This window comes from Podarcis melisellensis (genome assembly GCF_964234715.1).
Source record: "Podarcis melisellensis genome assembly, chromosome: 7".
In the NCBI taxonomy this organism is placed as follows: Eukaryota; Metazoa; Chordata; class Lepidosauria; order Squamata; family Lacertidae; genus Podarcis; species Podarcis melisellensis.
This window is the reverse complement of record NC_138539.1, coordinates 80,332,339-80,355,006: the sequence shown is the minus strand read 5'-3', so window position 1 is coordinate 80,355,006 and position 22,668 is coordinate 80,332,339. Positions and strand designations below refer to the sequence as shown.

General features: G+C 41.6%; 1 protein-coding gene across 2 annotated transcripts in view; it reads left to right on the top strand.

Annotated features, from left to right (window-relative positions):
* LPCAT1 (lysophosphatidylcholine acyltransferase 1) overlaps positions 1-22,215 on the top strand; it is a 44,257-nt gene extending 22,042 nt beyond the window's left edge. For both annotated transcript variants that reach the window (XM_081920062.1, XM_081920063.1), the window contains exons 4-14: positions 853-965; positions 3,487-3,547; positions 6,576-6,634; positions 7,711-7,745; positions 8,434-8,488; positions 10,208-10,290; positions 11,891-12,016; positions 15,080-15,233; positions 16,057-16,155; positions 18,974-19,112; positions 20,426-22,215. In XM_081920062.1, coding sequence (XP_081776188.1) covers positions 853-965; positions 3,487-3,547; positions 6,576-6,634; positions 7,711-7,745; positions 8,434-8,488; positions 10,208-10,290; positions 11,891-12,016; positions 15,080-15,233; positions 16,057-16,155; positions 18,974-19,112; positions 20,426-20,592 — 1,091 coding nt within the window. In that variant the 3' untranslated portion in view covers positions 20,593-22,215. The remainder of the gene's footprint in view (positions 1-852; positions 966-3,486; positions 3,548-6,575; positions 6,635-7,710; positions 7,746-8,433; positions 8,489-10,207; positions 10,291-11,890; positions 12,017-15,079; positions 15,234-16,056; positions 16,156-18,973; positions 19,113-20,425) is intronic.
* Positions 22,216-22,668: the final 453 nt, after the last annotated feature.

Below are 22,668 nucleotides of genomic sequence, written 5' to 3'. Positions count from 1 at the left end.
AGCACAATTCAAGATTCTGTGGTACTATAGGAGTATAGTCAGGTGCTCTTGTCAGATTATTCATATGGCTGGGGAAAGAGTAATCTCACAACCATGTATATTTAGAACACTCAGGTGATGACACGCAGCTTGTCATATGCATTTGAGGTGATGAGCAGCGTTCACAATGACCCCAGGGAAAGTGAGCTAGAAATGCAGACTTCCTAGCAGACGTCTAGCAGTGTCTCCTTTGAAAAGACCCCTCCCATTATTTCAAGACTGTCAGTGGTGATGATAGTTATTGTTCTTAGGAGCTTTTCCTAAAAGGAACAAATAATTTGATTGGTTTTGAATGCAGGCCAAAATGGTTCTAGACTGGCTATAAAAGTTATGAATGTGATGTGTTGCATTGCATGGGTTTTATTATTCCTTATCGCTGTTTCAGTATTAGATATTCTGATTCTCTCTTTGTTTGAACTTTACACGAGTGTTAAACTCATATCCCATCCCTTTTGTAAGAAATAAACAACTGTCCTGTCTACCTTCAAACAGGATCAAGCTAACTGAGGCAATTTTAGAAATAAGAAAAAGCATGGCAGGTAGTTTTAGTTTATGTTTTAAAGGGGCACTTTCAGTTTAAAGTGTTCATAAGTGGGTGACTGTATTTCTGAATAAATGCAGGGCTATATTTTATTTTTAAATGTTTCTTAATGTGCTCTGCTGGTTACTCCCCCCCCCCCCCAATATGGCATATTTTGTTATGAAATGTGTTTGCTCATGAAACTATTGATTGTTTCTCTATATAGCATGTCACAATCTAAAGAAAAATGAAGGAATATACTTAGGAATACGGACATTTCTGTTTCTTTCCAGCTCTAATCAAATACATTCGACCCGTGTTTGTATCTCGGTCAGATCAGGATTCCCGCAGGAAAACTGTTGAGGAGATAAGGCGGCGTGCTCAGTCAAATGGCAAATGGCCACAGGTACTGGTAGAACGTCTTGTGATTTAAAGGTATTTGTTTTCTGTAAAGGAATATCTATTTCCACCTAAAGAGATGCTATTTCTGTTCAAAAGTAGACACACACTCCTCAGGTTTCAGTTTCTACTATTTGTGGGGCTAACATTCACCTGAGTTCTGAATTCTTTCGAATTCTTCAGGTTTTCCTCAAGCTGTTCCTCTTGATTGGTACCACATCTCGGAAAAGGTGGGGGGGAATCCTTTGTTGGATGATACCATGGTTCATTTAATCCATTATCCTGTTTCTAACAGCCAAACATCTATGGGTGTTCACAGAGAAGCCATGAAGGTGACAGCCCCCCCTAGTTGTTGCCAAGGAGGATAAAATCCATGATGTTAAGTTGTGGGTGGACATATCAGACGACACAGTGATTCTTCAAACAGCTCTTGTTTATTCACAGGCCAGAACAGAAGTGAACTGAAGGGTTCAGTCAGCCTGCTTATATAGAGCTCCAGTACAACGTAACTGTAACAATATTCTAAAACTATCCAATCACTGAACGTCACTTTCGATCCCTTATTTGCATAACTATCTACAGTATCCCCCTGCTGGCCCAGGGTGAGAACTTCAATACATAACACATGACTTGCTGTTAATTTAATTATGTTTGACATGTGAAACAATCCTGATACATTAAGGAAGCAATCCTGTGGGAAGACCCAGTGCCACCTTAACTCCCTCACCGTCAGCTCAGCCAGAGAGAGGCTGCACATATCTCCCTCTTCCAGGCTCAGCTGTTAGCAGTACAGTTTCCTTTTCTCAGTCCTGATCCTAGTGTCAGTCATTCTCTTATAGAGTTATGAAAGATGGGGGAGGGGGGAAAGTACTTTCTCAAGACGAGTTTTCATTATACAAACATCCATCACGTTCCGCTTAATCACCTCTCCTTTCTTTCCTCAACTAAACAATTCCTTTATGAATAGTGAATTCACCTCTTGGCAATTTGCTTACCCCTTCGAAGCGTTTTCAAATTGTGCGATAACACTTTTGAGAAGAAACAAGTACATAATATTGAAATGTCACCACAGCATAAATTTGGGTAATGGTATTTTAACGTTGAGTTCTGTTCCTAAGAATTTCCAGTGCTGAGTTCGTTGCCGCTTAGGAATCTCTTAAGCTGTGCATAGATAAGCTTTCCTCTTGCCATAGAGGAAATCATCTTAATCTTCACCTCTTCTTTGTTTGTGGGCGCCTTGCTGGTGAATGAAGGTAGAATAACACCCCATGCTGCCCCCTTCTGCCTTTTGCTGCTATGTGTGAGAAACTTTAGTGCCTTGATTTTTAAAGAATAGGGTTTCCTACTACTAATATTGTTTAACTTTTATTGAGTACTGATGGTAAGTACAGTAAGAACATAGAACTTTAAAGTAATGTAAAGGGACGCGGGTGGTGCTGTGGGTAAAACCTCAGTGCCTAGGACTTGCCAATCGTATGGTCGGCGGTTCAAATCTCTGCGGCGGGGTGAGCTCCTGTCTTTCGGTCCCAGTTCCTGCTCACCTAGCAGTTCAAAAGCACCCCTAAGTGCAATAGGTACCGCTTTATAGCGGGAAGGTAAACGGCGTTTCCGTGTGCTTTGTCACGCTGGCCACGTGACCCGGAAGTGTCTGCAGACAGCGCTGGCTCCCGGCCTCTTAAGTGAGATGAGCGCACAACCCTAGAGTCGGACACGACTGGCCCTTACGGGCAGGGGTACCTTTACCTTTTAAAGCTGGGGGAAAGCTGAATCTGGCAATTTCGATGTGGATTAGTTCCCCTTCTTTGAATATATGAGCAGGGAGGGATCTTCCAGCTTCTCTTTCTTCATTAGGGTTGGGGTATTTAAATACCACCTGATATTTAGTGAAGTATCGTTGGAAGTTGGTTATACAGTACTGCTTTGCTGTTTTTATTTTATTCCACAACCCTGTTACTTTATTTTTCTCTTTTGCTTACTTGTTTTTTCCCCTGTATCTACACGTTTTCATATGCAACAGTAAAATTCAATGAAAAGTGTTTTAGAAAAAGAAAACAAGTGGTGTAATTCAGGCTCCAGAAGTCTTGGAGTCTACGTAATTTAAAAGGCAATGGATGAGGAGGTCATTGTTTGCTTCATGCGTGATTAAATGAAGAGTTACCCTCCTTGTAATGAGCACAAGGGTGGGGGTGGAGGAACATTATATTATAACTTCTACCTCACTCATTGAGAGGGTATCTGGCCCTCAGTGTTTGCAGTTCCAAATGGGAGAGTGCTTCAAAGATTCCTGGCCTGCGTTCCATACATTCTTTCATAGATCACACTCCATTTGTAGAACACCTTAGGGAGCAACCTGAATGCCTTCTTGAAATCAGATACCTGTGGTGAATTATTTATTAAACGCTAGCAGCATTTAAAGCAAAGCGGATTTGAATGCTTCTAAATTCTGAGCTTGAAATGTACTTAAAGATGCAGAAGATGTACAAAAATAACTTTGTAATAGAGGGTTTTTTTTCTGTTTCTGTTTTAAGATTATGATATTCCCGGAAGGAACATGCACTAATCGATCCTGCCTAATTACCTTCAAGCCTGGTAGGTATGATGTACATTCTTCTTTACCTATGTAACATCAGTGTAACTTCAGATTTTGAAATTCGGTGCTCATTATTGCCTATGGCCACTTCAGATGTTACAAGAGGTGTGTCCTCCCACCCCCCCAACCCCCAATAAGGGCAACCTTTGCCTTTTCTGTAACTTTGGTATGCCAAGAAACCTAGGATTGTCTGTCTGTTCAAATGTTGAGTTAACTGTCGTAACTTGCAATCCAAGTACGTGCAAAAAACCCACCCATCTGAAGTACCTTCTTCATACACAGGTCTGGAAATCAAAGTGCATCATTGCAAACATGTGTTGACCATTTTCTGGAAAATGCTGAATGCAAATAAAGGTGTTTCCATCTTCAAATCTAATTATTTAGTTCAGGACAAACAAGAACCTGAAATAGGACATTCAGTCAGTTCATCATTCTCTGTATTTTGTCCAGTCTTGACACTTGCTGACTTTCATCTAGTGTGCATCACGGCTCCTTCGGGATATTATGTGGTCTAGAATGTTTAAACCCAAAACCTCTCTATAGCAAAATAATCTCTCTCTTTTTGGAGGATTACTGCCATTAGCTCAGTTCTCTTACTGTTTCCGATGGAATTCAAAAAATGTTTCCAAGTAAGTTCAGAAAGACTTCCTTGCAGAAAAAGAAGGTGGAACTCTCATGGTTTTGCACCCTGATTTGGTAGGTGAAGGGGCAGCGTCAGAATGAGTTGTTTTTGTATTTTTAATGCAATAGTCAGAGACATCAATGGATTGTTCCTTCCATGCTTCAGTGGTCTTTATTTCATAGAATTGTAGAAATAGGAAGTGGAAATTATTCTCTTTGCCAAATACCAAGGTAGGGGTGTTTTGCTTGTACCACAAATTGCAGGAGATAAGGTTATCTTACCATGTTTTGCATTCTCTAAAGTTTAGTCAACATATTGGATAATGAGAGATTTATGGTAATACCTTGTGCCCTTTTCATTCCTGATTTGATGCCAGGACTTTCCCTCAGATATGTATTGGTATGGCTCTTGTGTTGTGCAGCACTTTGCAATCTTTTTCCTAGGATCTGTGCATTTGCATGACCTCTGGTTTTCTAATCAGATGGGTATCATCCTGTTCTGTATCTGAATAATTTCATGTTGATGGCACATGTATGAATCCATGCATTCTTGGGAGCTGTGCAACAGAATAATGAGTAAAAGAATCCATGAGTGAAGATTTGAATCATGTGGAGAATACAACCTTCAGTCTGAGTCCAAACATACATTTTCCTAACATTTAAGCATGTACTACTAATATTGAGTAGTATTGGAGCTTGGCTGTTTGTACAATGGAGCTTCTAGTGCTAATCTGTCAGAGCCTTCTAGAAAAGATTGCTTCAGATTGTGTAAATGTCTAGTCCAGTTTTCCGTGACCAGGTGTGTATGTTCGATAGGAGATCTTCATTTCAGAGATCTTCCCTAGAAAATACAGTAGTACCTCTGGTTAAGCACTTAATTCGTTCCGGAGGTCCATTCTTAACCTGAAACTGTTCTTAACCTGAAGCACCACTTTAGCTAATGGGGCCTCCCGCTGCCACCATGCCGCCGGAGCACGATTTCTGTTCTCATCCTGAAGCAACGTTCTTAACCCGAGGTACTATTTCTGGGTTAGTGGAGTCGGTAACCTGAAGCGTTTGTAACCCGAGGTACCACTATACAAGTTTGTGTCACCTTCCCTGATGTCAAGATAGAGAGAGCAAGGAATTACCAACACCTTGCGGGCTCCCTTCGTGAAAGAAGCCTTGACCTGGGTTTCTGGTTCAACAGGTTCCTCTAGCCCATGAGTAAACAATAGTTACTATCATCAGTACCTGTGGGAGATAGGGGTGGAATGAGAGGTTGCTGCTCAGGGCTTCAAACAAAAATCCCAAAGGCCTCTTTCCCTGGAGCCTTGGCAGAGTGCATCATCATGCTTAGAGAGATTCATATGCCCGGGCTGCGAAATCTAGAAAGCCCAATTGTTCATCCTTTTCGGAAAGGGAGGCATCTAAATTTGTAAATGTTGATGAAAATAGCCACAGACTGACCATAGAGTTGGGAAAGAACTGGGTGTCCAGAAAAGATTTTGATTTATTGCTATCTTCGGTAGTGGATGAAAGTGCAAACAAAGAAGACCAGAAGTGTTGATTGTTTCAGTTAACATTCCTTTCTTGTTCCTAGTTAGAGATTTGAGTTGATTCTAGAGTCTTCTTCCACTCCAGAAGAGTGGAAGAATTAGCATTAACAATGTAGATTGTTTTCACACACCTTATTATTGGTTGCTGTTCGTTGGCTTATAATATGAGAGAGAGGTTACAAGGCAGATTTTCCTGTTTAAAAAGAAAATGTTTGTCTTCATCAGGGAAGGCAGTCAAACCTTGGGGTGGAACATTTTTTCTATTTCTGTCAAATTCCTGGAAATATATATATATATGTTGCGTAGGATTTGACAGCCCTGAGATCTTTCCAATTAGGTACTTCTGAAAAATTGCTGGCTATTAGTTGTTTTGACTAACTATCTATTCTTCCTGTGTCATCTTACCTGGAATGAAATATCCTGCTTATCAAAGGATTGAAATTAAATTGAATGAATCATACTAATGCTTCCAATGTAATACAGTACCAAGTTTTCCAGGAAGTAAGCTGCTGGGAATAAGGCACAGTGGTATACCATAACAGTAAACCTCTGAAGATGGCACATTATGTTCATTTGCAGGGAGAAGCTTGGACTATTTATTATTTGGGCAGGAAATAATCAGAATCTATTTATCTTTAGATGCTTGGATTACTATGTTGCTGAGTGTTGTTGCTTAACCTTTAAAAATAAATTATAGTTGCATCTTTTTTGGCTACTTGGGAAGATGGAAAACTTCAGAGCATATCATCCAGAAAAGCCAGCTGTTACATAACAGAAATGCGCAAGCAATACCTTCAATGCTCACAGTGTCATTAATAGGTGGTAATTAGAAAGTATTGTAATTATATGTATCCCGTATATCTTGTAGGAGCATTTATCCCTGGAGTGCCTGTCCAACCTGTGATTTTACGTTATCCAAACAAACTGGTAAGCTCTGAGTAAGCTTTTATGCCAAATACATAAAGGTAAAGGGACCCCTGACCGTTAGGTCCTGTTGCGGATAACTCTGGGGTTGGGGCGCTCATCTCACTTTATTAGCTGAGGGAGCCAGTGTACAGCTTCTGGGTTGTGGCCACCAGCATGACTAAGCCACTTCTGGCAAACCAGAGCAGCGCACAGAAACACCATTTACCTTCCCGCTGGAGCGGTACCTATTTATCTACTTGCACTGGTGTGCTTTCAAACTGCTAGGTTGGCAGGAGCAGGGACCGAGCAACGGGAGCGCACCCCGTCGCGGGGATTCAAATCGCTGATCTTCCGATCGGCAAGCCCTAGGCTCAGTGGTTTAGACCACAGCGCCTCCCGCATCCCTATGCCAAATGCATATAGGAACCTTAAGTAGTTGTCTGAAATATATTCTCAAACTTTTTTTTTGAAAAGCAGAATGGTAGTAAATCAGGTGGGAGGTGACACGGGCTGTTTCTTAGATATGTACATTTGTTTCAAGACAAATGCAGCGTGTGTTGACTTATTTCCCCCCCAAATGGGAGAACATGAAGTATCCCCCAAAATAGTTAGGTTACTCCTATGCTAGCTAGAAAGGTGTAAATTTGATATGTACACAGCCCATCTTTTCATCTAATAGATGATCTGTTAATCTATCAATCTATTACTGCAGAATGCAAGATTTGTTTGCTAGTATCTCATTGTGGTAAACAAACTCAGTTCTACCTATGAGAAAGCAAAAGTGAGCTTGTGTCCCGTTATTCCTTTAACTGAAATGCTGCTTCTGTATCACTAGAGGGCACTGATAATTCCTTTGTCAGTATGCTGTAAACTGGAGGAATTCCTGAACCTACAAGAAATTCATCGGCATTTCATTTAAAGTATTTCCCCCTTCATGATTTACTTATTGCCAAATGCAGTAGTAGACAAAACCCTTACAGGGATAATGAGATATAAATAGCCTACTGTCACATTTTTCAAAGCAGTGCTTTTTTTGTGAAGCCTATTAACATCATAGGACTGCTTAAATATTTGAATGCATTTCTTTTGCTGCACAGGATACAATTACGTGGACATGGCAGGGTCCAGGAGCGTAAGTCAGCTATGTATTATTTGACTTACTAATTGCTTTAATGAATTGCTTTTCTTTCTGAGGACTAGTATGTTAAATAATGGGCACACATCAGATTATCTTCCTGGCCAAGGTTTAATAAGTTCTTCAAACCCCAAATCACACTATTCCTAATTTGAATGAATAGATTAGCCTGCCAATAGATACCTTTTGTCTATAGTGTTTGGAAGCATCTGAGCAATGGCCTTCTTGTTTCTCTTTAGCTTTTTCATACAATTTCAAATCGATTAAGTATTTGAGAATGTTAAATCATATTTGATTTCAATATCATTCATAGCTAAGGTACTTAAGTTTACTGCGCATCAGTTTTGATATTTAATTGCCAAGTAGTGTTCGCTTCCCATATGTTACAGAGTGAGGCCCATCTGCTTACACAACATAAATCCATTTGTGCAATGGGACTTCTTTTTCTTCCTGCTCCTCCAACCCCCCCCCCCAGCTTCAGAGAGTCCCCCAACCCTTTAGAGCATATTTGGGGGTGCACAGTGGGGAGGAGAGGAATGAGAAGTCCCATTGCATGAGCAGTTTGTACAATGCTGGATCTCACCCGAAGTTCATTTTCGTTTCTCTTTCTCAGGATGCATTCGTGATGTTAATTACGGAACTAATAATCTTGTAAATTAAAACGAGCTTTTCATTTCTCTTTCAGGTTGAAAATTCTGTGGCTAACTTTATGTCAGTTCCATAATTTTGTGGAAATAGAGGTTAGTACAAAGTTACCAGTGTTTTAGTCTGCAACCCTAGGCTTGAGACAACTAAAAAAAACTATAACCCATTTTAACGGTATCCTTTAATATGTGTGAATAGTTCAGCTCTGGAACAATGACTTCAAAAGAGTACCCCAATAAATAAAGACCCTGTAATGCAGGAGGAAAGCTTAACTTCATTTTATTTATTTTATTCATTTCCCCACTTTGCAAAAAGAAATAGCCAGTGCTATTTTTCTAGAAAGAGAGGTACCGGAACTCAGCCATGAACACCTCCCCTGTTCTCTTACAATGGCAATGGCGCCTGTTAATTTGTGGGTGAACATATCAGACGACACAGCGATTCTTTATTCACAGGCCAGAACTGAACTGAACTGAAGGGTTCAGCCAGCCTGCTTATATAGAGCTCAACTAGAACGCAACAGTAACCATTTTCTGTAACTATCCAATCACTGAACGTCACTTTCAATCCCTTATTTGCATATGTGGACCTGAGTGAAAACTATCTACAGTATCCCCCTGCTGGCCCAGGGTGAGAACTTCAGTACATAACAGCGCCCACCTGGGAGGTGCCAGAACTGAGTTCTGGTGACTTCCAGCTGAACAAAAACCCTGGGAATAGAACAAGTGCTTCCACTGGTCTCCACAAATCCATGCATTGTTGACCTTGAGTTAGGCTACTGTAATGAGCTCTACATGGGTCTGCCCTTGGGTCTGGTTCGGAAACTCCAGCTGGTGCAGAATCCAGCAGCCAGATTGCTGGGGCAAGCTTCTGGTTGAGAACATGTCACGGCTGCCCATCTGCTACTGAGCCAGGCTCCAGCTTCTTATACTGATTTACAAAGCCCTGAGCAGCTTTGGGTCCAGGATACCTGAGGTATCTGTTACTGAGATCATCTGCAGGAGTGGCTTGGGTGAGTTGCTGAGGCACGTTTGACAACAAAAAGAAATCAAGCTTTTTGTGTCACCAGTCCTGTGGAACACTCTGCCAAAAGAGATTCAGAGGCACCTTCTGTGCCAACTTTTAAATGTCCACTGAAAACAATTGAGAGTACACCTCCCACAATAGTCTATTGATGCTTGTTTTTTTAATTTCTTTTTGCTTTCAACTTGCTTTTTTAAACTTTCTATTATTTTACTGTCTGGTTTTATGTTTTTTCTATTGTGATATAAAATAAATAAAAGAATAATAATAGAGGTCAAAACATTACGGGCATATTGGGAGGGGGAATTAATGTCACTGATCAACGATAATGCTACTATCCGTATGCGGTGGTACTGACGACATTTGCACAGCCACATTTCATATCTGCAGTTCACTCTCAAGGAGAAAAATGCAGTTTTTAGACTTGCTGTTCTGAAGGGTGGGAAAATGAGATAATTGACGCAGTTGGAAGCACAATGTAGAAGAAAGATGCCTAATCTGTATCCCACACAGCTGCTCATTTGTTGCACTATAAATATCATTTAGTTCCTTTTTAAAAACCAAATTAATAAAGGGAGGGAGGTTGGAAACAAAAAAAAACCCCTGAAATGTTGCTACTCCTTAATGATGTGTGTAAAAATTCAGGGTTGTGTTTTTATGTTTTTTGTATTTGCTTATGAACATTTGATCCTGTTACTGTACTTAAAAGCAACATTATTAGTGTGAGTTTATACTTTTGCCTGTGAAATACAGTAACACGTTTGAGCTGAAACCGTTTTTTCTACTTGCAGTTCCTGCCTGTGTATATACCCTCTGAAGAAGAAAAGAGAAACCCATCTCTGTATGCAAATAACGTGAGACGGATCATGGCACAGTAAGTGAACTGCTGTCCAAATAGCACCATTGTGGTATCTGCTTATTTAGATGTTTGTACCGAAATATTCTGCTTATTTTAATGTGTGTGCTAACATTGTGGACATTGCAGAAAAAATATATCATATCAAACCTAACAAAAGCTGATTGCATCACACGTGTGGACTGGAATCTGAACCTGTTTTTGGTGTAGAAATTACAACCCCACCAATGACAAGAAAATCTGTTCCTTCTAAGATCTGACAAGTCCCTACTAGTGTCAACTTTGACTTGTCCGGGTTCATTTTCAGTCTATTAATCCTTAACTACCTGCCCACAACTTCCAAACAGTGATTTTATGGCCAATACAGTAGCTGGATGTTTGGGGAAATTTCCTCACTCCAAAACAGTGGGCGATCTCTCTCAGTGGCTTTATATAGATGATCAACAGGATTGGTGTCAATACTAATCCCTGTAGGACTACATAGACCAATTTTCAAGAGGTGAACAATCAACATCATTCCCAGCGACCATCCTCTATATCTGACTGGGAAAGAATACCCGAATTTCTAGGGAACCAAACCTATCATCCAAACTGAAAATTGAAGCAGATGCATTATGGTTGTAGATTAAGGTGCAGTTTAGATGTAGCAAGAAAACAATTTAAAGGGATTTGGCTTCTAGGTCCTCAGATATACCCAATGCACTGCCCACCAGAATGCACTGGCTGCTAATAACCATAACTGAACATTTTAATTATGGGTAGGTATAGCCGTGTTGGTCTGCCATAGTTGAAACAAAATAAAAAAATTCCTTCCAGGAGCTCCTTAGAGACCAACTAAATTTGTTATTGGTATGAGCTTTTGTGTGCATGCACACTTCTTCAGATACCTGAAGAATATCTGAAGAAGATATCTGAAGAAGATTTGCTTCAGGATGAGAACAGAAATCTTGCTCTGGCGGCGAAATGAAAGCTCAAACCAATAACTTAGTTTGGTCTCTAAGGTGCTACTGAACAATTTAAATACCATATTGTTCGCTCTATAAGACGCACCAGACCATAAGACGCACCTAGTTTTTGGAGGAGGAAAACAAGGAAAAAAATATTCTGAATCTCAGAACCCAGAACAACAAGAGGGACCGCTGCGCAGTGAAAGCAGCGATCCCTCTTGCTCTTCTGGCTTCTGGGATAGCTGTGCAGCCTGCATTCGCTCCATAAGACGCACACACATTTCCCCTTACTTTTTAGGAGGGAAAAAGTGAGTCTTATAGAGTGAAAAATACGGTACATGTCTGGGGAAAGTTTTTTATAGTGGTTTGAAGATGCACAAACACACATAAATGTACATCAAACAGTTGAGAAACATGCAGGAGGGAAGGTCTAATGGTTTAATGGTTTTAGGCAGATTTAAATGTACCCTCCCTTTTCTTTGTCTCTTCATCCCCATTTTTAAATTTGAAGTACTCTTGATGAAAGCTACTCTTTCCTTGACTTGCCAGACCACATCGTGAGCTTTGGCATAGCCAAAATGTGGCGTTTAGATTGCGTCTGCTTTATAAACCTGCCGTTATAAATAAAGTGTGATGCTGTTGTGTAAATTCCTGCTTTCCCCCCCCTCAAGGGCTTTGGGAGTTCCAGTAACGGACTACACTTTTGAAGATTGCCAGCTAGCTTTGGCTGAAGGACAACTTCGTCTCCCTTCAGACACCTGCCTCTTAGAATTTGCAAAGCTTGTGAGAAGCCTTGGGTGAGCAGGTTGATAAAAGTGTGGAACTGTACGACGTAATGTTTTAATCGCTTTGTAACTGTATAGGGACACAGGTGGCGCTGTGGGTTAAACCACAGAGCCTAGGACTTGCTGATCAGAAGGTTGGCAGTTCGAATCTCTGTGATGGGGTGAGCTCCCGTTGCTTGGTCCCTGATCCTGCCAACCTAGCAGTTCAAAAGCACGTCAAAGTGCAAGTAGATAAATAGGTACCGCTCTGGTGGAAAGGTAAACAGCGTTTCCGTGCGCTGCTCTGGTTCGCCAGAAGCGGCTTAGTCATGCTGGCCACATGACCTGGAAGCTGTCTGCAGACAGACGCCAGCTCTCTTGGCCTGTAGAGTGAGATGAGTGCCGCAACCCCAGAGTCGGTCACAACTGGACCTAATGGTCAGGGGTCCCTTTACCTTTACCTTTTATTGTCAGATGGCTTAGTCATGCTGGCCAGCTCCCTTGGCCAATAAAGCGAGATGAGCGCCGCAACCCCAGAGTCGGTCATGACTGGACCTAATGGTCAGGGGTCCCTTTACCTTTACTAACTTTATAAGAGCATTTTTTTTATAAAAAAAGTATTTTAATTACAGATTTTCTTGATTTACAAAGGTATGTGCAATGTCTCTCTCTCGTATTTTTTTCCCCATGTAACATTTTTTTTAACAAATCGGTTTAAAAGCAATTTTTTTAAAAAGTAAAGCATCTGGGAGGTTATGGGAGCAATGTTTTGCAATCTTGCAGGAGCAGACCAGAATCACAGAGGTTTCAAAAGCTTAACAAATTTGACATCTGCCAGTGTTGTGCAAGATCTAGTTATAATAGGCTTCTTGCCACTTAATTCAGTTGAGCATTCCTGGCTTCAGTTGACTGTGGTTCTGATAATTAGGAAAGTCATAATTTGTATTCCTGGGTGAACCTAGCATATTACAACTTATGGTAGAGATAGAAAGGAAGAGCCATCTGTATATCATTTCCCCCTCACCTCAACACAAGTTAGATGCCAGGGTTGTGGTTTGCAGAAATCGGAGTCCGCATTGCTTAAATTTATATTATATTAAGTTAACAAAACAAAAAACCTTTCAGCTTAACATGTTATATTGGACACTTCCTATGTTCACTCACATTTCAAAATGTCAAGAAGTTACAGCTGTTGAATCTTACCTTGTTAGATCCAGCTTCATCATGGCCTTGAAGCTTGGTGGTTGTCAGTGGTAGATGAGAATCTGAGATGATGATGATGATGATGATGATGATGATGATATTTTTAAATGAGGGCTTTTTCTATAACTGCAAATATAAAGTGGGAGCAACTTTTTCCAGTTCAGGATATTGCATTAGAACTTTCCTCTTCTGAAAACTGAATTTATCCGAATGCTCTCCACGTTGTTTTAGAACAAAACTGTATATTCAGATTGCGTGGTACAGAATTCCTGGAACTCTGTCATTCAGAATGAAGAGTGAAGAGATGCATGTCTGAATGACCCACCACAGGAAGAAAAGGTGTAGATTCATTGAATTGTAGTGTTGGAAAGGAAGTTGAGGGTTATCTAATCCAACCCACCCCACCCCCCGTAATACAGAAATCACAACTAAAGCATCTATGACAGATGGCCATCCAGCCTCTGCTTAAAATCCTCCAAGGGAGGAGAGTCGAACTCCTCTCTTGGGAAACATTCCACTATCAGCTCTTAGTGTCAGGAAGTTCTTCCTTTCTTGTAACTTGAATCCATTGGTTTGGGTCCTAGCCTCTAGAGGAGGAGAAAACAAGCTTGCTCTGTCCTCCATGCCCTTTAGATATTTGAAGGGACGTGGGTGGCTCTGTGGGTTAAACCACAGAGCCTAGGACTTGCTGATCAGAAGGTTGGCGGTTCGAATCCCTGCGACAGGGTGAGCTCCCATTGCTTGTCCCTGCTTCTGCCAACCTAGCAGTTCGAAAGCACGTCAAAGTGCAAGTAGATAAATAGGTACCGCTCTGATGGGAAGATAAACAGCGTTTCCGTGTGCTGCTCTGGTTCGCCAGAAGCGGCTTAGTCATGCTGGCCACATGACCCGGAAGCTGTCTGCAGACAGACGCCGGCTCTCTCGGCCTGTAGAGTGAGATGAGTGCCGCAACCCCAGAGTCGGTCACAACTGGACCTAATGGTCAGGGGTCCCTTTACCTTTACCTATTGTCAGATGGCTTAGGTGGTTGTTCACGAGTAACCAAGCAGGACTCCGACCTGTCTTTTACAGGTTTTATTTAGGTGCAAAACTATTTACAGTGCAGAACCCCAACATTCATGTCTGCCTCAATCGCTAGCAGAATCCGGGAGTGCTTGTTTCCTGGACCTCCCTCAGCATAAAAGTCTCGTTACGCCCAGCCTTTTCCTTCCCTCTTTGCGCTTTAGACTTCTGCGCAGGGTAGGCGAAGGAATGGGTGTGCTTCCCTCCTGGCCAGCTTTTGCCAGGAGCGTTGCTGAGGCTCCTACCAGCAGCCTCTGGTCCTTTCACTTCTTCCCCACCAGAGGCAGGGTTTTCCTCATCACCAGAAGAACTGCTTCGCAAGATTTTCAGAGGCTCCCTGTAACACAACTGCCCCTCTGTTTCCCACCCCTGTTCTGATGGCAGTTCCCTGACAGCTATCATATCTCCTCTCAGTCTCCTCTTTACCAGGCCAAACACATCAGGGATAAGGTTTTAGCATTTATCTTCTGTTAGTGGATTGCCAGGAAATTACAAACTGCCTGGTTTGTCCTCCTCAACACTCCTGTAAGAAAAAAAAGAGAGAGGGTTGTTTACAATTTCAGCCTTGGTTGAGAGCCAGTGTGGTGTAGTGGTTAAGAGCGGTAGACTTGTAATCTGGTGAACTGGGTTCGCGTCTCCGCTCCTCCACATGCAGCTGCTGGGTGACCTTGGGCCAGTCACACTTCTCTGAAGTCTCTCAGCCTCACTCACCTCACAGAGTGTTTGTTGTGGGGGAGGAAGGGAAAGGAGAATGTTAGCCGCTTTGAGACTCCTTTGGGTAGTGGGATATCAAATCCAAACTCTTCTTCTTCTTCCTCCTCCCATGTTTAGATTAAAGCCAGAGAAGCTTGAAAGAGAGCTTGATGCATATTCAGGAAATACCAAAAGAATGAAAGACAAAAGGGTCAGTCTCAAGGAGTTTGCAGAATACCTAGAAGTCCCGGTTTCTGACACGTTAGAAAACATGTTTGCACTTTTTGATGAGGTAAGAAAGATGACAGTCTTGAAATTTCTAAATAACCACTTTTATTATTTGAATTAAGGCCTTGGGCGTTCTTTTGTTAGGAATGCAGTTTTCATTTGTGAGTATGGTTAATAGAGCTGTAACATAGAAAGTACCTGTTTATGTTATGAACAATAGTTTCGAAAAAGTGATTACTAAACCCAGAAGGTCTTGTGTGCATGCCTTTTGCCTGCTGTGTGAACATTTGTAGTCTGAAATTACGCATCCTATTGGCTGCTGATCATCATTTTTACCATGGAGAAATGTAGCACAAGGGATACATGGTGACTATGACTTATTTTACAAATTAGACTACAGCTTTCTATATACATACACATATATAGCAAGCATAACATAGTGTTGCATCAAAGCTCTCTATAAACATCCACATGCGAGAACTATTTGAAAGCCCGCAAAGGGCTGTTTGAAAGCCTCATGTTTCTTTTTGAAGTTTTGACAATCAAGGGCTCAAAGGGTTACATTAACTGATAGCACTATGATGCCAGGTGATTGGCAGGTGGGTTCCCTGCCCACCGGGGGTTGGGGAGAGAAAGATCTGGCCAGAAAGGGTTCCTTGCTGTAAAACAACTGATAAATATAAGATGTTTCAAAAGTTCAGAGGAGTTAATCCCTTAGTTAATTGCAGACGAGCTGGTATTTTAACACTAGTTTCTTTGTTTAAAAATCTTTGTGCTGAAACCTCCATGTGAGCTCTTTTTATGGGCACTTTTCAGAATTTTCTTTTCTTCAGTGGGTATTTTCTATGAAACTGGTAATACAGTTTTGTTTCTTCCTTTTTTTACAGAAGGAAAGTGGTCTGATTGACTTAAGAGAATATGTAATCGCTTTGTCAGTAGTCTGTCGGCCATCCAAAACCTTGCAAACGATACAGCTGGCTTTTAAGGCAAGTAGCAGCTTTTATTAAGCCGGTTTGTTGAAAGCCATTTTAAAAAACAAAGCCCTTTTTTTCCCTTTTCCTTTTTTGGGGGGGCAAAACAGGTCAATTCATTACATTAACCACAACTTCTCTGCATCCCTTGTCATTACTGGCTTTATACAAGTTCTGTACAGTTGTTGTTTAGTCGTGTCCGACTCTTCGTGTCCCCATGGACCGGAGCACACCAGGCACTCCTGTCTTCCACTGCCTCCCGCAGTTTGGTCAGACTCATGTTTGTAGCTTCGAGAACACTGTCCAACCATCTCGTCCTTTGTCGTCTCCTTCTCCTTGTGCCCTCAATCTTTCCCAACATCAGGGTCTTTTCCAGGGAGTCTTCTCTTCTCATGAGGTGGCCAAAGTATTGGAGCCTCAGCTTCAGGATCTTCCAGTGAGCACTCAGTGCTAATTTCCCTAAGAATGGATGTGTTTGATCTACTGTACAGTAGTCAGCATCTAACAGTAGCCATATTCACTCACATGCATTTTGGCCCGCAAAACACAGCAGCAATCTGTTGTGCCCTGTTTTGTTTTTTTCCAAATCAGCAAGCAGGAGCATGAGACTGTGCAAATTGCTGCCTGCGCAGGCAAATGGGTAAGAAAAAAGTAGCTTGCGTGCTCGTCACTTGATGAAAGCAGCATCAAGCGACAACTTGTCAATGTGAGTGAGCCATCACATATACAACACCAGAGAGACATCCTTTCTGGTAATTGTGTTTTATTGTACATTGATGCTTTATTTTATGAGCTGTGGCCAAAGAGGAGCTAACAAATGGGGGGAGAGTGTCACTTGATGATACCTCAAACTTAATGTTTATCAGTAAAGTTAAGTCACGAAGAGTTGGACACGACTAAATGACTAAACAACAAAAAAGTTAATTCACATAGTCATCTGTGAGTCATTGAGCACCGAGAAATCAAGTGATGTAAGTGAAAGCCAAGGTTTGTGTACCTTTTGAAAGCCCTGGATTTCCTGAGCTACATATCTTTGAAGGACCACCTTTTCCTGCATGAGCAACCCCTTACCCTAAACACATCTGGGGTGATCCTGCTTTGGACGTGGCTAGGTCTTATTTTTATTTCAAAATATTTATGACCAAGGCAGCTAGCAATACCCAATACATTGCCTAACTGGCAAAATGAACAGTTCCCAAAGAATAAAAGAGGCAGTAAATCAAAAGAACTCAAGGGCGTATGAGCATATGAGCTCCCCAATGCTCTCTTATCCCTCCAGCACTCAACTCTATTGTGGCATCACACCTGTGGATTGCGTTTCCTTATGCTGGCCCACCAGATTACAGCCTCAGCAGAATTTAGGTGACAAATGAAGTCTCCTGTATCCGTTGCAGTGATGATGCATGATTAGTCAGTTTCCTGCAGCAGACCTTGAGAGAAAGGGATTTCAACTGGCATTTAGTAACATGGTTGGCCTTCGTATTTTTATGTACTGTAATTCCTTATATTACCTTGAGTACTACTTTTAGTGGAGAGGCAATTGCATGTTTGATGATGATAACGATAATAATAATAATAACAAAGTATTAAAATTCAGTGGTCTGTTAAACATTAAAAGCTTCCCTAAACAGGGCTGCCTTCGGATGTCTTCTAAAAGTCTGGTAGTTGTTCTTTTCTTTGACATCTGGTGGGAGGACGTTCCACAGGGTGGGTGCCACTACCGAGAAGGCCCTCTGCCTGGTTCCCTGTAACTTGGCTTCTCACAGACAGGGAACTGCCAGAAGGCCCTCAGCGCTGGACCTCAGAACGATGGGGGTGGAGACGCTTCTTGATTTCCCCACCTTTGCAATACCAGGATGGCTGTTGTTGTTACTATTATCATTATTGTTTATTCAGTTTACATCCCGTCCTTCCTCCCAAACGAGCACTACATTTGCACCACTTGAAACAGCTTACAGCAATTAAAATACTGCATCCACAAAAGCAATAATATTAAACAAAGCAATTTAAAAATAAAAACAGGCACAGCAGATAAAACCCCAAAGAGAGCTTACCATATAAAGCATCCTATGTTGGCAAGAAGGGGCTCCAAACAAACCTCAGAGGGCAAGGTATTCCATAGCCTGGGTGTGGCCACTAAGTGGCCTTTTTTCTCTTTCTTTATCTGTTTCTGAATAAACCAGAGGTAGGTCACAGTGAATGCCCTCTCTGCCAGATCTTAGACATTGGGTAGGCTGGTACAGGAATAGGCGGCCCCTAAGGTATCTAATAGGGACACGGGTGGCGCTGTGGGTTAAACCACAGATCCTAGGGCTTGCCGATCAGAAGGTCGGCAGTTCGAATCCCCGCGACGGGGTGAGCTCCCGTTGCTCAGTCCCTGCTCCTGCCAACCTAGCAGTTCGAAAGCACGTCAAAAGTGCAGGTAGATAAATAGGTACCGCTCCAGCGGGAAGGTAAACAGCGTTTCCGTGCAGTGCTCTGGTTCGCCAGAAACGACTTAGTCATGCTGGCCACATGACCCAGAAGCTGTACGCCGGCTCCCTCGGCCAGTAAAGCGAGATGGGCGCCGCAACCCCAGAGTTGTCCGTGACGGGACCTAACAGTATCTAATAAACTGTATCTAATAAACTGTATCAATAAATGTATTTGCTCTTGGGCTTCAGCAAAATTTGCAAACTCTAAATGGAAAATAAAAGGTGGCGTATCAATCAGCGTAGGGAAGTTGGAAGATTTATTTGGCTGGGAGGAAAGTGTCAAACAGAGGCCCTGGGAATGTGTTTCTTTCCTGCTGCTGCTGCTGCAACAACAAATCATACGTTTTAATTTTTCACAGATGTATCAGTCAGAAACTGGAGCTCTAACAGAAGAAGATTTAACTTGCATTTTAAAGACTGCCATGGGTGTTTCAGATCTTAATGTGTCAAACCTATTCAGAGCTATAGATGTCGACGAAAGGGGGGAAATTACATACGGTGAGTTCCGTGCTATGATTTTAGAAAGCCGCAGACAATGGGGAACTTTTGTGTGGTGGCCAGGCATGTCCCAGGGAAAAGAGCAGCTGCCTGGGGGCAGGTGTGACAGGTTCCTGGCCATTGTGTTTCATGGGAAGGGCTGTAGCTCAGAGTTTAAGTCCCAGCTTCAAACCCAAGCATTTCCAAGTGGGAATGCCTCTGTCAGAAACCCTGAAAAGCCAGTCAGTACTAGATAGTCTTGGTCAATATGAAACAGCTTCCTGTGCTCATTAATGGGCTTCCTGGAATGTCTGTATATAGGGACGGAATGTCTGTATATTATTTCTTGTTTATGTGCTATACCTTTTCCTCCAGCTTGTATGGTTGGCATCCCCCTTCACCCCTTTGATCCCTACAGCAACCCTGAGAGATAGTGCATGGCCCAAAGTAATCCAGAGAGCTTCCAAGCCAAATGGAAATCTGAACTTGGATCAGTCCAGTCCTAGTGCAGCACACTAACGCGGTCCATGCTATGGTTACCAGTAGCTAAAGGTTCCATTCTGTTCTATGATCAGTGACCTTATGCTGCAGTGTTGGGCGCTGTGGTCTAAACCACTGAGCTTCTTGGGCTTGCCGATCGGAAGGTTGGCGGTTCGAATCTGTGTGACAGGGTGAGCTCCCATTGCTCTGTCCCAGCTCCTGCCACTTTGAAAGCACACCAGTGCAAGTAGATAAATAGCTACAGCTGTGGCGAGAAGGTAAACAGCATTTCCTTGCTCTCTGGCTTCTGTCACGGTGTCCCATTGCACCAGAAGCAGTTTAGTCCTTCTGGCCACATGACCCGGAAAGCTGTCTGCGGACAAACGCTGGCTCCCTTGGCCTGAAAGCGAGATGAGCGTCGCAACCCTATAGTGGCCTTTGACTGGACTTAACCGTCCAGGGGTCCTTTACCTTTTACCTTTACCTAATGTAATAAACCGACCTGTCAAGAAAAGGCCAACACGAACAAACAAACAAACAAACCATTGCTTAAAGCTCAAGGAGGTGGGGAGAGGAGGAACATAGTGTAGTTCTGCAAATCATTTTGAGTTGTTAGCAAATGTTAGTGTTACTCAGGGAAAACCCATTGAAACTAATGAAAATGACTATCCTGGGTCAGTGGGTCTACTCTAAATATAATTTAATTGGGTTCAACCCTTTGGAAAATGCTCTTAAAGTTTGGCATGGGAGACTTAGTAACTAGTAGCCTACTTAGTACTTTTATTGTCTTGCAGTCCTTCTTGATTTTGTAAGTAAAACACTTTAAATGTATGTTTGTTTTTATTAATTTCTAGAGGATTTCCACAAGTTTGCCGAAATGTATCCAAACTTTGCTGAGGAGTATTTATATCCCGATCAAATGGAGACTGATAGCTGTCCAGCTCCTAACGGTTTCTGTACAGACTTCAGCCCAGAAACTACTGAAGACAGAAGAAATCACCTGCAGAAGAAACTGAATTAATGTTAACAATTCCAGCGTCCTCTTCTGGTGAGAGGAGCGTGTCCTGTCTTGGGCTCGTCATAGTCACACAACTATGTAATCTGAAGTATGTAAGGGGTGTGTAAGACAGAGATGAGTGTGTGTGTGTGTGTGTGTGTGTGTGTGTGGCAGAGAGAGAGAGAGAGAGAGAGAGAGAAGATTTTGCTGCATTAATGAGCATCTTCAGACTTCCTGTTTGGAAGATCTTGGTTTTTTCCATCAGCATCTTGGAAAGTAAAGAATGTAAATGAACTTTTAATTTGTGTACTTAAAAAGAAGATGCTTGCATATTTATATTCCATTGTTTAGTTCCATGTACAAAGTGTCCTACAAAGTGTGCATGTGTAAAGAATACTGTAGCTCCTATGGTGTTAAGTGCACTTCGGTGATTAGTGTTATTCCTGTTTAGGGAATTGTTTGGGTTCAAGTTCTGCTTTCCTTCTTCATGTGAAGACACAACTATTTACTGCTGACTGTGGTCACTGGTCTTCTGAACAAGGCTAGCTCAATTTAGCCCTTTTGTTTTCATTTCAGCAAACAGTTAAAGGAAGAAAAGTATGCAAAAATATTTTTAACTAAGGAATTTTTAAAATTATTTTTCTTGTAAGAGGACTTTTTTGCCATTCAGTTCATGGTAGTATTAAAAATTGGAAGGGTGTGGTTGTTCCCTGGGTTGTGTGCATTCTGTTCTAAAAGCATGAAAAAATCTGCACCAAGTAACATAAATTCAAAGAAAACTGAATTCCAAGGTTTATATAAACTAGATAAATTTCCACATTATATATAGTTCTGCTTTTCCTGAATGTGGGCAATGACCAAAACAACTAAATAAATGAGGCAGGTGTGAGAGAGACTGAGGCCCAGTGTGATGTAGTACTTGAGAGTGTTAGCCTAGCACCAGGAAGACCTGAGTTTGAATCCTGGGTCAAGTCACAAAGCTCACCAGTTTACCTAGGGCCAGTCACACTCTCAGCCACACCTGCCTCACAAGGTTGTTGTGAGAATGAAATGGACCGGAAGGAACCCTTGAGTTCCTTGGAAGAATGGTGGGATACAAATTGCCCCTGACCTCTGGAAAGTCATATTATTCCCACTATTAAAAGCTGCTGAGATTTCAGAGCCCACATACTGTCACATTTATCTTCACATATTAAGGGCCAGAAATGTTCATTTAAAAAAAATGAAAGCTAAAATTCTCAGGATGCTGAATACTGCCCTAAATTCAAATTTATTTAATTATTGGGTATGAACACAGAACACACACAGCCCTGGTCATATTCCTGCCTTTTCTGTTGTATTTCACTTAGGGTTTTCTAGCAGGGGATAATTAAACAAGGTATATTTTAAACAGCTTCAATGGATTTGGCTTTTTGCACAGAAACAACACAATGCATAATGGAGACTGAACAGGCATAAAATAAACCATTTTTAACACCAGAAAGCCATCACTTTTTGTGAACTGCCCTGAGACCTGTGGGTAGAGGGAAGTATACAAATTTAATAAATAATAATAAAATAGTCCCTCATAATCACCCACCGATATAATAAGATTTGGTTGTACACGTTTTCAGAAAGAACGCTTGGTAACATTTGACTCCATATTTTTTTTTACTATCCCTGCCTTAGTGACTTTTTCATTGCAAGATGCTTTTCAAATCAATGTATTGCCTCAAATGGTCACAAAACCTCATTGTTCTAAAATGTGTTCTCCTACAGTCCACAGCTTTTCTACAGTTAAAAAACTGGACATTTTTTAAAAAAAAGATATGGTATAAATTACTGTATTACATCAGCTTTCTAACCCCCTTTTAATGTATACAGAGATCAAAAAGAAGAGGAGCAATGCACTTGGAGGCGTTTTATCTATGAATCTGCTTCCTTCCAAAATGCTGTTGGGATCACATAATTTTGAGCAGCTATTTAGGTTGTTTTATGTTTGGAAGAGAATTTTTTGCTCCTCAAATCAAGAAGTTGCACACATAGTTTCAATGAGACTTGCCATTATGTCAGTAAACGTTCCACTGGTATTCATCTGAATGGTGATTCTCCGTGGCCTGA